The sequence below is a fragment of the Corapipo altera genome, unplaced genomic scaffold (assembly GCF_003945725.1).
Source record: "Corapipo altera isolate COAL_440 unplaced genomic scaffold, ASM394572v1 61305, whole genome shotgun sequence".
Lineage (NCBI taxonomy): Eukaryota > Metazoa > Chordata > Aves > Passeriformes > Pipridae > Corapipo > Corapipo altera.
The window spans coordinates 1,639,669-1,655,040 of NW_020884909.1; the positions used below are offsets into that span (position 1 = coordinate 1,639,669).

The 15,372-nt window shown below is 42.7% G+C and overlaps 1 protein-coding gene across 1 annotated transcript in view; it reads left to right on the top strand.

Annotated features, from left to right (window-relative positions):
- Nucleotides 1–5,373: 5,373 nt before the first annotated feature.
- Nucleotides 5,374–15,372, top strand: part of TMEM175 (transmembrane protein 175) — a 13,414-nt gene continuing 3,415 nt past the window's right edge. Inside the window, exons 1-8 of the mRNA XM_027653049.1 lie at nt 5,374–5,543; nt 5,891–5,929; nt 7,851–7,948; nt 9,031–9,082; nt 9,963–9,998; nt 11,925–12,008; nt 12,648–12,812; nt 14,017–14,095. Coding sequence (XP_027508850.1) covers nt 5,415–5,543; nt 5,891–5,929; nt 7,851–7,948; nt 9,031–9,082; nt 9,963–9,998; nt 11,925–12,008; nt 12,648–12,812; nt 14,017–14,095 — 682 coding nt within the window. The 5' untranslated portion in view covers nt 5,374–5,414. The remainder of the gene's footprint in view (nt 5,544–5,890; nt 5,930–7,850; nt 7,949–9,030; nt 9,083–9,962; nt 9,999–11,924; nt 12,009–12,647; nt 12,813–14,016; nt 14,096–15,372) is intronic.

The following is a 15,372-nucleotide window of genomic DNA, read 5'->3' on the forward strand; positions in this document are numbered from 1 at the left end:
GACTGATCTGTGTGGCTTTTACTGCTTTTTGTGCACTGCCACAGAAACTTCTTTCATAAGACTCTCATGTGTGGTTAACCTCCTACTTTTGCACACTTCCTCAAGCCTCCATTCTTAATTGCCAACTAAAAAGCGCTTCAAGATGAGATGTTATCTCAGCACTGAGATGTTATCTGAATTTGTAGGGACAAATGATGTTTTCAACTAGGTACAGTATCCATAGTTCGTACTCATCTGTAGCGAACTGTGCAGAAATGTATCTCTCTTTACCTGAGAACAAATGTTCATGACGGTTCCAGATGGTAAGAACTGTGCTCTTCTTCCACAACACTGTTTGTGTCAGAGGCTAAGTCAGGAGCTGTAGAGCAACAAAACAGCATGCTCTGTAGAAACAGGGATGAAGACAGGGGGTTCATTATAAGCTACCTTGAATTCTGAGACTAAAAGCTATGCCCTAGCTCAATGAATCTTAAACTTGTTAGTGCTCAGGCTCTCACAATTCATTTTACAAACCCCTTTTCTCCTACCATTTGCCTTGATGGAGAGACACTAGTAGCGAACAGCTAGACTCAAGTATCCAAACTAAGCAAGGAAGTGCTGCCCATTTGGAAGCACTATTTCCCTTTGGCTAATTTCATACATATACATATGCAATATAGTGCAACAACACACCTGAGCACCCGAGTGCAGCACAGTATCAAAAGGCTGCCTAGACTCAACAGGTGTGTCTAGTCTTAAAAACCCTTGTGCTGCTGAGCAGCTCTACGCTGCTGAGATACATTTTGTTGAGCTCAGCTTCTCTAAATCACATGTCATTTCTGAAAATGTTGCTCCATAACCTAGGCATGTTAAACATCAGCAAGAGTGATACTGAGATGCAGGTCAAACTTTGGTGACAACAGAAGGCTTTACAACTGCCCATCACAAGCAAACCACATTCCTTACTGGACCACTAGCAAACATCTCGCAAGAGATGTGTGTTCATTCTGCAAAGAAGTCTTCAGTGCTAGGAAGTAGCATGCCTGCATTTCAAGACTCTTCCCAGTAGTGAGGTATATGAAGTAATAAAAGCAGTAATGAAGGCAAGGCACTTAAACAAATGAGACAAAGCCAATCCTCAAAAAAATAAAGCAAAATTGTATCTCAGCTGCAATGCCTGGAGAAGGCACATCCTAACTACGGTAACTCAGGTGGTAGCTAGTATGCTGCAACAGGTTTGTCACTCTCAGAGAAAACCAGCCCTTTGGAAAGTGATACATGAAGAGGTAACTTAGTTGAAGGAAAGAGACCATCTGCAATGCTTTTGGTTTTGTCTTTTTTTTTGTTTTGTTTTGTTTTAAATCCTAGGAACAAAAGTTTTCTGTACATAACAGCAAAAAACCACTGGTTCTCCAGAGGACAATGGTTGCTTAAGTGTTTGTGGAGGAAAGCAATAAAGAGAAGACTTTGAACCACAGTTAAGGATTATCAGAAATGCCCTATGAAATCCATTAACTCATCTATTTTGTTCCCTTTCTTTCATATCAGAATTTATGACAATACAATAAAAAACTAAACTAGTCAAACAGATTTGTGTGCCTGGAAGTATTTAAATTCTGTGTAATAAATGCACTTCAAACTCAAGTTACACGTTCCATAAAACACTTCAAACAAAGCCGTGAAAAACATTCATACGAATAATTTCAGTCTACCCAATCACTGATCTTTATTACACTACATTCTGAAATACTAAAACACTGTTACACCTGGAAAGGTGATGGAACAGCTCATTCTGAAGGCCATTTCTATCCACATGGATGACTAGAAGTAGTCAGCATGGATTGACTAAAAGGAAATCATGCTTAATGAACCTGATAGCCCTCTACAATAGGACAACCACCTGAAGGGATGAAGAGACAGCAGTGGATATTCTCTACCTTGACTTCAGCAAGGCTTTCAACAATTTCTCTAACAATATCCTGATAAGTAAGCTCAGGAGTTTCAAGATGGACAAGTGGACAGTGAAGTGAATCGAGAAGTGGATGAACAGCAGATCCCACAGGGCCATGATCAGTGGCACAGGGTGTAGTTGGAGGCCTGTCACTAGTGGTGTTCCCCAAGGTTCAATACTGGGCCCAGTACTGTTTAATTTGTTCATCAGTGACTTGGATAAAGGGGCAGATGCCTTCTCAGCAAGGTCAGTGATGGCACAAAGACGGGAGGAGTTGCCAATACCCCAGAGGTATCATGCAGCCTTTTCAAAGGACCTCGACAGGCTGGAGGGATCACCAGAGCAGAAATGTCTGAAGTTCAACAAAGGCGAGGGTCCTGCACCTGGGGAGGGATCACCCCAGGCATGAGTAAAGGTTGGGGGCTGACCTGCTGGAAAGCAGCTCTGTGGAGAAGGACCTGGGGGCCCTGGCAGACAACAAGCTGTCCATGAGCCAACAGTGTGTCCGTGTGGCCAAGAAGGCCAGTGCGATCCTGGGGTGCATTAGGAAGAGGATGGTCAGCAGGTCGAGGGTGCTGATTTTCCCTCTCCACTGTGCCCTGGTGAGGCCACTTCTGGAGTGCTGTGTCCAGATCTGGGCTCCTCAGTACAAGAGACAGGACGCTCCTTGAACTGGTCTAGCAGAGGGCAAGAAAGATAATGAGAGGACTGGAGCATTTCTTTTTTGAGGAAAGGCTGGGGGAACTAGGCCTGTTCAGCCTGGAGAGGAGACAACTAAGAGGGAACCTCTTAGTATATAAGAGGTATATAAGTGCATATATAATGTATAGAATTTATGTAATGGATGTATATAATGTATATAATGTATATAATGTATATAAGTATCTAAAGGGGGTGGGTGCCAAGAGGTTGGATTCAGACTCTTCTCGGTGGTGCTGAGCAATAGGATAAGAGGCAATGGGCAGAAACTGATGCACAGGAAGTCCCACCTGAATATGAGGAAGACCTCATTTACTGTGCAGGTTACTGATCACTGGAACAGGTTGTCCAGAGAGATCATGGAGTCTTCTGCTCTGGAGATAAGCCCTATGGACACAGTCCTGAGTAACGAGCTGTAAGGGACCCTGTTTGAGCAGAGTTGGACCAGATGACCTCCGGTGGTCCCTTCCAACCTTACCTATTCTGTGGTTGTGTCTTATACAATATTCTCACTCAACATATATTCCCCAATAGGGTACACCTATACTCCAAAAGACCGAAAGTAAAAGGAAAAAAAAATTACAATGAACAGTCAATATTTTCTGAGTCCTGCATTAAAAGTACAGAAATATGGCAGAAAATAAACCCTCTGGTCCTGGGAGATCAGAGGGGCTGGGTGATGCCAATTTTGCCCCCAAGAAGGCGCAGAAAACTGCTCAGAGACAAGTTTTAGCCTTTAAGCAGTGAGGTATATTTATTAAGCAACGCTGGAGAGCAGCCAGCTCGTGGTGGACAAACTGCTCTGCCTCTTTAGTAAGCAGACATGATTATATACCACTTTTACAGGTGATTTCAACATTTTCACATACATATTCATATAATTGCAACATCTAGTTGTAATATTCATAATAGGCGGAGTCTAGGTGGAGTCGAGGGCGTGGTCTTCAATTTGGGGAGAATCTAGGAGGGTCGTTCCTGTTTCTTCATCCTCTGAGGGTCATTTTTATTCCTCTTCCTCGGCTGAACTTTTCAACTTTCTTGATTTTGGCAGACTTAATGGTGAATTTTGCAAGATTCTTGGATTCAAACCCCACTTTGCCCCCTTATCTTACTTAGACTGGGTGTGTATGCATTCCGTTTAGTGTACGGTACCACCTAATCTCTATCTCTAGGTTCTGGCAGTACATCCTAGCTAAGTATTGGCAAAGTTCTTTGTGCTCATGTTTATACTTATATTCCTATATTCCGCCTATATTCTACTTATATTCCTATATTCTGACCTATACTTCTGATTTTAAATCTCTACCTGCTTTCTGGGCCTTGTCTGGCTTCATGGGTGCCACTAGGCTTCATTTCTGATTATAACCAACTAGGCACTATAAGTCCGGTTATGTTCACTGAGATCCCAGGTGCACAAATAGTGTGGAAATTTCCTGTGTTCCAGTTTCTGACTGTTGCCTCTGGTGCTATTGCTCAGCACCACTGAGAAGAGCCTGTATCCATCCTCTTGGCATGTTCCCCCCCCTTTAGACACTTACATACATTGATGAGGCCCCCTTCAGTCATGTCTTCTCGAGGCTGAACAGGTCCAGCTCTCTCAGCCTTTCCTCGTAGGAGAGATGCTCCAGTCCCCTCATCATCCTCACAGCCCTCCACTCGACCCACTCCAGGAGCTCCACGTCCCTCTTGTCCTGAGCAGCCCAGAACTGGACACAGCACTCCAGATGTGCCTCACCAGGGCTGAGTGGAGCTGCAGGGTCACCTCCCTCGACCCGCTGGCAATGCTCTTCCCTTTCTAAAAATGAAACTTGTTTGAAGAATATCAATTGGTTCTCCGAGAGTCATGCATTCCTTTGCCTCTTCCGTTGATGTTTCCTTGGCCGAGCGTGGAAAACACCATCAGTGTCACTGGACTCGGGATGCTGCAGTGGAAAACAGAGAGATCAACTGGAAGGCCTTTTAAAGGTGGGGTATCGCTTCTTCAATACGGATCTGAATCATGGGTCATCTACCACCACCACCTGCGTCTCCCAGAATGCTTCCACCAACGCTGCCTCCGAACAATCCTAAACATCCACTGGTCAGATTATGTGACCAATACACCTGTTCTAGAACAAGCAGCAGTCACAAGTATTGAGGCCATGTTGATGAGAACACAGCTGTGTTGGGCAGGACATTTCTCCAGGATGAAAGACCAACCACTGCCTCCTTAAGATCCTGCTTTATGGTGAACTTGCCACCGGCTGCCGCAAGAGAGGAGCCGCAAAGAGGAGTTACAAGGACTCCCTGAAACAACATCTCAGCCTCGGCCACATTGATCACCATAACTGGTCTACTCTGGCCTCCAACTGGGAGGTCTGGAGACATCTATAACACTGGTGCTTCCTTTGAGAACGCACACAGGATCACTCTCGAGGAGAAAAGACAACGCAGAAAGAACCGTGTTTTGCAGAATATACCATCTAAGGAGTCTTTCTGCTGTGCCTTTTGCGATCGGATATGTCTATCTCGTATTGGCCTCATTAGCCACCAGTGTGCCTGTAACAAATGTGGATAGAGCCTTCCTAAATCTTCCTTCGCGAAGCCTAGCCATCATCGCTTCTTCAGCCGCCGAACGCCCAGCATCACCGCCGTTCTCTCACGCGAGTTCGGCAACCACCAGGAGCAGCGCTGCCCCGGCCACCGGCCCGGGACCCGAGGAGGATCCGGCGGCTCCCGCCCCTCCGCGGGGCCGTGAGGGGAAGCGCCGCCCCCGCCGCCGCCGCGGGCGGGGCGCAGCGGGGCCATGTCGGCTCCGCGGGACGCGGAGCGCGGCCGGGGGCTGGAGCCGGAGCCGGGCAGCTGCAGCACCCAGACGTCGCACCGGCTGCTGGCCTACAGCGATGCGCTGCTCTCCATCATCGCCACCGTGATGGTGAGCGCTCGGCGGCGGGAGAGGGAGGCAGGGAGGGAGGGAAGGAGGGAGGGCGAGTGCTGGAGCGGCCGCGGCTGCTCCCGGGTTTCCGGGTCGCGCCCGTGCCTGTCCGGCCCACCCGGCGCTCCCGCGGGGCCCGGCCCCTCCCGCGGCGCTGTCGCGACATTGGGCAGCGGTCCCCGAGCCCCGCAGTGTCGGCGGTGCCGGCCGTGGCCCAAAAGCGGATGTGACTCCCAGGCTGCTCGCCATGCGGCAGTACTGGCGGCCGCCTGAAGTTTGTTGCGTTTTAGTGAGGCTCTCAACAAGAAAAAGAGTGTCACGTACTAATGAGCGTTTTGTTGTTTCAGATTTTGCCGGTGGCTCACACAAAAATACATCCTGATCAGGTATCACGTGTGTTTTGTTGTTTCTCGTGATCTCACAAGTAGGTGTAGCATCCTCATATAGCAGTCCTGCTTCATTTTGAGTTCCAAGCTTTAAAGAGCTGAAACCGTTAAATAACATTAAGCCCAGTAGAAATTTTGCATAGGGGATGACCTGGTGAACTCTGGGTGAAAAATCAAATACCGAAGACCCATGTTATCTGCATACATTGAGACATAATGCCTGAATAAGATGTATATTGTAGACCACAGATTTTATAGTTACTTTTCTACGAACTAGAAATTGCCCATCGGACCAAAACGTCTTTCAGAAAGCATCTGCTCTTCTTGGTAATAAATCATCACTTAGAGAATCTACTTATGTAGTGCAGTCTGAATGTTGGTGGGTAACATCAGGCTGGTGTCCAGTCACTAGTGGGGTTCTGCAGGGCTCTGTCCTTGGCCCACTTCTCTTCAACACCTTCATCAATGACTTGGATGCCGTATGGAGATTAACAAGGGAAAGTGATGGATTCTGCACCTGGGATGGGGCAACTCTGGATGTATGTACAGACTGGGGAATGAGATGCTGGAAAGCAGCACCACAGAAAGGGTCCTGGGGGTCCTGGTCGATGGCAAGTTGAATCTGAGCCCTGGCAGCCAGGAGGGCCAACCCTGTCCTGGGGGTATCAGGCAAAGCATCACCAGCTGGTCCGGGGTGGGGGGGGATTGTCCCGCTCTGCTTTGACCTGGGGCAGCCTCAGCTTGAATATTGTGGCAGTTTGGGGCACTGCAATATAAAAAAGATATTAAGCTGTTAGTAAGTGTCCAAAGGAGGGCAACAAAGATGGTGAAAGGTCTGGAGGGGAAGCCATGTGGGGAGCAGCTGAGGGCACTTGGTCTGTTCAGCCTTGAGAAGAGGAGACTGAGGGGAGACCTCCTTGGGTCTTCAGAATCCTCACAAGGGGAAGTGGAGGGTCAGGTACAGATCTCTTCCCTCTCGTGACCAATGACAGGACTTGAGGAAATGGCCTGAAGTTGTGTCAAGGGAGTTTTAGGTTAGATATCAAGAAAAGGTCTTCACCGAGAGAGTGGTTGAGCACTGGAACAGGCTCCCTGTGGAAGTGGTCACAGGACCAAGCCTAAGAGAGTTCAAGAAGCATTTGGACAACCTCTCAGGCACATGGTGGAATTCTTGGGGTGTCCTGTGCAGGGCCAGGAGTTGGACTGGATAACCCCAATGGGTTCCTTCCAACTCAGCATCTTCTGTGCTTCTAAAAAATCAGGTCAATAATAAACATAATCTGAATAAGCAAAGGTGGGAAAAGAAGATTACAGAAAATAAATTAATTCTGAAAAAAACAGGGAAGTTAGGAAACAAAACAATTTGAGAAAATTTATGGGTTTTTTTCTTTTATCACAATGTATTTTTTTGCTCTTAAAAACAGACCTTTTGTCTCAGTTTAGGAGGCTCAGGTATGATCTGTAACACAGCAAATATGCTGCATAGGTCTGTTTAAGCCACTGTAGTGGCACATGCAAAATTTGCAGAGGTTAAGCCCTCTCTTTCCACCTTGCTAACAACCATCACGTGAAAACTTCTGTGCTGCTTTTACTCCAGAAGTCAGTGTTGTGAAAATAAAAGAGGGAAATTGTGACCAGTCTTGCTCTGAAATGCATTATCACAGTGGTGAGAGGGTGCGTAAGTGAATCACAAGATGAACAGAGTATTGGGAAGCCCTTTAACAGATCGAAGAGATGTGTTGATACCTCACATGCCATGTTTCAGCCTAGTTAATACGTTTCTGATAAACCAGTTCCTCTGCAAGGTACTGAAAAGAGTGTTGGAAGAGAACTGCATTTTTGGGAGGCATGTCATTTCTCATTTGCAGATATTGGTAATAATTCAAAAATGTAACATTTAACTTTTGTTTCTCTGCTGCAGAAATTAGGTGAAAGTGTTCAGCAACTTCTTCTAGCAAAAATTGCAGTCTATTTGATGACCTTCTTAATAGTCACAGTGGCATGGGCAGCTCATGTCAGGTAGGAAGAATATGTCTAACTCCAAAGTTGAAGAAAAACTAATTTTTAAAAGTACAGGAGATAACCAGGTGTCTGATACATTTCTGTCTTGCTGACATACTTCTGAATTGTCTGTTGTTAAATAATATTGATAAATCATTGTAAAGAAATGCTACCCTTAGCATTGAATAACTACTCCTACACCACTGACATAGTGAGACAGAGAAGAACAAGCATGTATCTTTTTACTTTTCATTTTACTTCATATTTTAGATGCAATTAAACTTCTAATTATGCTGAAAAAGCGTTACTTTTTAACTTGCATATTCCACAAGAGAGGAGCTGATACAGTACAGCTGCCCAAAAACTTGTCTCCCTCTCCTCAGCAGTGCTTCTCACAAAAATCAATTGTAATGTTTCATTTTATCTGTTGTAATGTTCTGCTGTGGGCACCCTTACCTGCCCTGTCTTGGTAGTTAAAAAGGAATTGACATGCAGGCATCATACTGGAACCATGGCAGTTTTTGTTGGAATTTTTAAATGTTCAAATGTTACTGTGCAAGTGGATTGACTGCTTTGCAGTCAAGGTGTGCCACCTGTGATTCAATATTTGAAGCTGATACCTCACATCGGTGCTGTTATCACATTGCTTTTCTTTGCTTACATAAGTAAATGCTGAGGCATAGTCTTTGAATAGTTTAGGGTTTTGTGGAAGGTGATGGATTCTGTTGCTTCTAAGTGACAGTTTCATGGATGAGTTCATTTCTTTAACAAGGTGTGGGGAAGTTTGCAAGCAAAGTTTTACTTTGTGTGGTAATAACTGTGCTGTATCTCAAGATAATACTCTGTCATTCAAATGGAAACTGGGTTCTTAATAACTGCTCCATGACTGACCTTGACTGTATCTCACTCTTCAGAGTTTTCTAACAAATTACTTCCATGTTTGAGGTAAATGAGTTTTGGTCACACCTGAAATACTTGTATTATTTCTGGAGCAAAGAAAGTCAGGTTCTCCTATACTATAAATGCACAGTTTATGTATAGTGTTGTAAAATATATTTTGGGAGTTGGCTTGTTCATGATACCTTGCCTTGCCTTGACAGATTGTTTCAGGTCATAGAGCTTATAGATGATGTCCTGGCTCTTCTGAATCTGGTAAGTCTTGTCAGACACGCTGGATGCTTAACTGGCAAGCACTGGATCACTTTTTCTTAAGCGTGTCTGTGAATATCCGAAAGCTTTTAATTTAAGTAGCATCATTCTGCCAAATTTCCAAGTCAGGAAGATACAAAGGTCTCTTACTCCTCCTTGCCAAGGTGACTGATTGATAAGTAACTTGCTTTTAAGTTCCAGATGTTTCAGTATAAGCCAAAAGAAGCTCTGCACCACGTTGGTCTGAAGTTCATCCGAGGAACTGAGTATTTTTCTGTTTTTAAAACTCTGTTCTCTGACACACAGTTAATTTAATTTTGTTAATAAAAGCACTGGTTAAGCTCCATGAGATAATACTACAGGAAATTCTTTTAGAGGACTAGCTTAAGGCCTGTAAGTCTTACCTAATGTAGCTTTCAAAGCAGAGCATTTCTTTGTGCCTGAGGTGTTGTTTTTAGTTTGGGGTGGGTTTTTTTAGGTTTTTTTTTTATATATATGAAATATTTATATGAAATATTTATATGAGAGATTAATGTTCTTGACAAATCAGAAACACCTATTTAGAACGTATGGTACATTTACCATTGCTACTTTAGAAAGAAGTCTGTTAAAAACCGTAGCAAAACTTTTACCTGTGGTATAGGTAACAAAACTGTAGTGTTTTCTAAAATCTACCTGTACAGTTGGGATAGCAAACATGAAAGGTGTGTACAAAACTATCCATTTGTTGTAGTCAAAGCTCAGCAACTTCAGAAACGGGGCTGTTTTTCATGATGCAGCACAAGCATTTGATCTGTTTGTATTTTCTGGACACATCTTCAATGAGGGCATTGCTTGCTTTGTATTTTTACCTAGTGTTTCACTATGCATTTTTCTGTTTTAGGCCTGTATGATGATCATAACCTTCTTGCCATATACAGTAAGTACTTTTCTAAAATGTGATATATGTTTAAATTACAGTGGTTTTTTCTTTATTAGTTTGGAAAAACTTTACCAAAGTATTCAGAAACCCAGGAAAGTGTTACTATAATATTAACCCTGAATCCATTATAATAGTAAGACTTGCTTCTTTAAAACTCGAGGGTGAGTTATAACCTTCAATTATTGCATGTTTTAGACTTGGCAGAAAATGGGTATTCTAGAAGAAAAATGATAGACATAGAAACCCATAGTATCACAGAATCATAGAATAGTGTGGGTTGGAAAGGACCATTAAAGGTCACTTAATCCAAGCCCCTGCTATGATTGAGGGCATCTTCAACTAAATAAGGTTGCTCAAAGCCCCTTCCAACCTGACCTTGTGCATTTCCAGGGACTGGGCAGCCTGTGCCAGTGTTTCACCACCCTCATGGTCAAAAATTTCCCATGATTTCTTTTAAAAGAGCAACTGTATTGAAAAAGGTCAAAGTTGTCTGATGAGAATTTTGCCTTTGTTAAGATAAATAAAACTGTATTTCAGACTGCTCTTTAGATGATAGAACGTTTTCCTTTTGTAATCTAGACAGAGTTTGTGGTATGGCTTTTGACTTACTCAGCAAGGTTGATTCTGGCAGCTGATGTTCATTTTTCAAATCTGCAGAATTTTTGGTCAGATGACCTAAAAAGAATATTTGCAACTGAACACTATATAACAGAATAAAATAGTTGCTTAAAATGCATCTTGACTGTTATACGTGTAAGGCAGGCCCCTGTTTCTCTGTGGACATATCTGTGTTAAATATTAGTCTGCGAAAAATAAGGCTGTGGTCAATAAAGCAATCTTTATCTGCAAGAGCACATAATTTTTACTTTGCCTTGAAGCTTTCCCTTCCCCACCAATGAAACTGCAGAAATTGATACAACAGAGAGCCCCAGAGAGAGAGTACTTTTTTGAATCTTTTAATTTGTCTAATATCAAAAAGTTTCACAGCTACGAACGTCATGTCCACCAAAACCAGTTAAACTTTATGCTCAGCTCCAGGCCAGTCTGTGGTTATTATGGAGTGTGCTGGTTTAAAGGTAAACCAGCAGGGGAAATGAACTCAACTCAAAAGAGAGATTATAAGTCAGAATAACAATTAAATAAAATAACACAATAAGTACAATCATACAGACAAACAATTGGTTTTAACCCACAAAACCCAAATATATAACCCAGCACCCTGGGGCACGAACAGAGTGGTGTTCTTTGGGGCCCCGTGAGTCCAAAGTAAAAGGAAAGGGAAAAACCTGTTGGTGAGAGTGCTGTCACAGTCTGGTCCAGTGTGGTGGTTGCAGTCTGGCCAAGAGCGGTGGCCTGCAGTCCTCCTCTGGATCCCACAAGTGGAGAAAACGTTCCGAAACTCCCAAGTTTATATATTCTCCAGTCCGGGCAGGAATGCTCAGTCTTTCCCTCAGAGCAGGGAATTCCATAAAAGGGTATGAGGATGCTCAGTCCTTCCCTCAGAGCAGGGAATTCCATAAAAGGGTATGAGGACAGGAACATCTTCCTATTTCGCAGGCCTCTACTGACAGCAGTTTCTGGGAAATGGCATGGAAGGCTATAGAATACACAGTTTTGGGCTACACCCATCCAGTGATGAATCGGTCCCAGCTGTTCTAACTAGGATGTGGACACATAGTGTCAGAGTGGTTAAGGCTGAGCAGTATCAACGTCAGAGCAAAGCCATCTCTCCAGATGCCTTTGGTTGGGATGCCTGCATGTATTTGTGGCTAGAAATTGCATTTAGTGGAATTATAGTGAAATGCAAATTGTTGTTTAGGTTTCCGAGTTTCAGTATTGAATGAAGAGTGCTTCCATTTCTCTACTGTTATTCTTACATTGTTTCTTAATTACATATTTGATCCAGTTGTGGTTTTTTTCCAGTTTTCCTTAATGGCCTCCTTTCCAGAGGTACCTTTTGGCATCTTCCTGTTCAGTGTCTGTGCTGTTGTCATTGGCCTTATACAGGTATTGGATCTATCCATTTATATTTTTGCTTTTAAATAGACTTTCTTGGGTAGAACTAAAATGAAGTTTCTTACCTAGGAGTATAACTTGCTAAATGTGTTGGTTGTATAGCATTCTTCTTCAAAGTTGTGCCTGTTGTGATAACACAGTATCTGTATGTAAGATGAAATTTTGCATTTCCACTGTCTTGTGAAGCTGTTCTATCCAACTAAATCAGCTGATCTCCACAGAGTTCCTTTCCTACTCTTTCTAAAAATGTCTGGGGGAAATTGCAATTCACTTTTCCTGCTGAGGTTCTTTCTGAGCCGTGCAGTGGTGGATGAGGGAACACAGGCTTTCAGCCTCAGTCCTGTGGCGCTGTTTTTCTCCTGGTGCACTGCTTTGTCACTTCTGTTCCTTATTGTGGAGGTCTTCATTCATCTTCGTGTAAGACCCATGGTTGTGACAGGCTCTGCAGAGGAGACTAAAATCTTGACATACAGTGCACTGTATGCACTCTGAATCTCAGAGTTTCTAAGACCAACCTTCCGTATGGGAGTGAAAAATAAGTCTGATGGTGTTTTGGAATTTGTTGATTTATAACTTTATGTTTTATATTTGAAATGCTGCATAAGTTCAGCACTTCTCTTCTCCTTGCAGGCTGTGATAGTAGCATATGGATTCTATCACCCACACTTACTGAATCAACAGATACAGGAGTCTGAAAATCAGAATTTCTATAAACGTCATATCTTAAAGATTATCCTAAGAGGACCAGTTTTATGCTTTTTAGCAGCCATCTTTTCTTTTTTCTTTATTCCTTTGGTAAGTTCTCCTAGTTAGCCAAAAACCTTTATGCAGCAGTTTATATTAGTTGTCTTTAGGACTGTGTATGAAAATAATGATGTCCATGTTAAATATGCAGACTTTCTCAGTTGCCTGTTCTGTGGTATTGTGGCTGCTATTTTGCACTGAATATGTTCAATTCAGACCTATCAATCTGTAACTTGATCCATGAGTTCGTATAGTTTAAATAGATTATTCTGCTACAAAAGTAACCTTACTTGCTACACCTGATTTTTTCTTTTAAGCAGTTCTCCTAAACTTTAGCTTAGTATCTTACTCATCAGAAGTAGGTGAGACAATGTGGAAGGTTACATGATATAAACACCACATTGCACAAACTGAAGACCAAATAATTTTGGCTAAGGCCTGCTTTTTCACAGCCTTTTTTCACCTCCATCTTTATTTAATGGCAGTGAATTGCTCCTACTTAGTAATAGCTGTTATTATTTTTTCAGAACCCCTACTTGGAACTGAAATCTAGTTTTTAAATGTATCCTGAGCTTCTGTTCCTCTTGTTCTTTAGGAAAAGATGGATTTAACAGAATTTTGAGAAAGATTCCACAGAATTGGCAGTGTTTAAATAACACTCACATTTGGGAGGAATCAGGTTGCAGCTGATGAAAGGGGCAGTTATGAGTCCAAAGGTGAAAAGGCATAATTTTATCTGAAAATGTTTTCCTCTTCTCCCTCACCCTGTTCACTAATGGGTCGTTTGGCTTTTTTAATATTTGCAACAGTGAAATTAGTCTCCAAGTTGCTTAGTTGCTTAGACCTGTGCAAAGCCTTTGAACCACGTAGGACCCACCAATGGGTTTTAGTGACATAAATCGTAGAGTCATAGAATATCTCAAATTAGAAGGGACCCATAAGAATCATGTGGGATAGTTCTTCAGCTTCCAAAGCAATCATTCCTACCTTTTTTGTCAACAGAATTATTTCCCTTCTTTTAGTTTGCTTCATTGCTGGTACTAAATTAGCTATCAAAAAGCAGTATTTGGTTCTACGTGCAATATTCAGGATGTGCACATTCATTTCAGCTGAGCTTTTTTCAGGTTGTAAAGTCAGTATTTGTTTTTCTCAATGTGATTATATATAAGATTGAGAGTAATAGTTTCATATTAAACTTGGAAGGTAATTTATATTTTTGTAACTATATTTAAACTGTTCATTTTCTTTTCCATAGTCTTATGTGCTTCTTGGACTCGTAATCGTTTTTCCACATCTCACTCGATTCATTAAATGGTGTAAAACCAAAATTGTTGGTGAGTAATTAACAAAATTCAAAGGAGTATGTTCAGATTAGGTTGTCAACATGTTATCCAAACAGCCTGTAATGAAGTTATTTTAGTTCTGCTTCCATTTTCAGTCTTAGAATGTAGTCATTTTGGGGCCTATTGATGTGCTTCCAAAGAGTTTCTCCGCTGCTCCCTGGTTTTCCATATTTGTGATGAGATTTGTGTAAGGCACAACACATATAAAGATCCTCTCTTAGTGAAAAACCTCTCTGCTTTGTCCTGAGTATGCACAGGCATGCAGAGACAAGTACATGAATGATGGCTGCAGGCCATCTATCCCTTTTTCCTCCTAAAAAAGGAGCATGGAGAGGGAAGAATATGCTGTTATCACTTTCTTCCCTGCAATGCTGAATAATCACACATATTCAAACTGGCAAGAGCTGCACTTATAAATCAAACTTTTTCAGGGTAATTAACTGTTCAGGGTGTTAGATCTCATTAAGTGCTATGGTCTAGAGGGGTGCCTTCCCACATGGCTTGAGTCAGCCTAAATCCATGCTTCCTTCCCTCATGCTCCTTGCTTATGTTCTTTCTGCCCTCTTTGTGTCAGGACTAACAATTGCACAGCCATGCCAATAGCCTGAGCTACTCTTAAACCCTGCTGAGAAGGAGGTTGCCAGTGCCAACATTAAGGAGAATGTGGTGTCATGCAGCCTCTCAGCTGAGAGGTGCAGTGAGAGAGCAGTATAAACTGACCACAGAAACACTGAGCAGATCATGTCTTTGGAATTGACACTCACATGGTAGGGCAGAACAGTAACACCTTTGTGCTTCTACTGCTGTTCTTCAGCCTAGTACAAGTCCATCTGTTTACAGTGCAAATGGGAGCATACTTCTGACTCCCCCATGTGGCACCAATAATAGGGAGGCAGAAATGCTGTGAAAGGATGAAGCCAGACTGTCAGAGCCCAGAATAAACACATACAAATATTGTCTGTGCTTGCTGCAATGGGGACACTAGTTTGCAGTCAGGTAATGTCTGTGTATGTCTCACCCTGTCAGATCGCTGACATAAATTACTGCTTTACTGAATTTCTTGTGATTACACTTGCTTTGTATTCAGTTCCTCTTCCTGCTTCCTCTGGAAGCTTAAGCTTTTTCTTTGTCCAACCTATAGTCCTGCAGCAGTGCATTTTGGCTAGCTAGGCAGTTCAGAGTCCAGTCTTTAGAGATGGGTCTAAAGACCCATCCAGTCTTTAGATGGGTTTGACTTTTCCTATAAAAGCTCCACCTTTTGACCACAG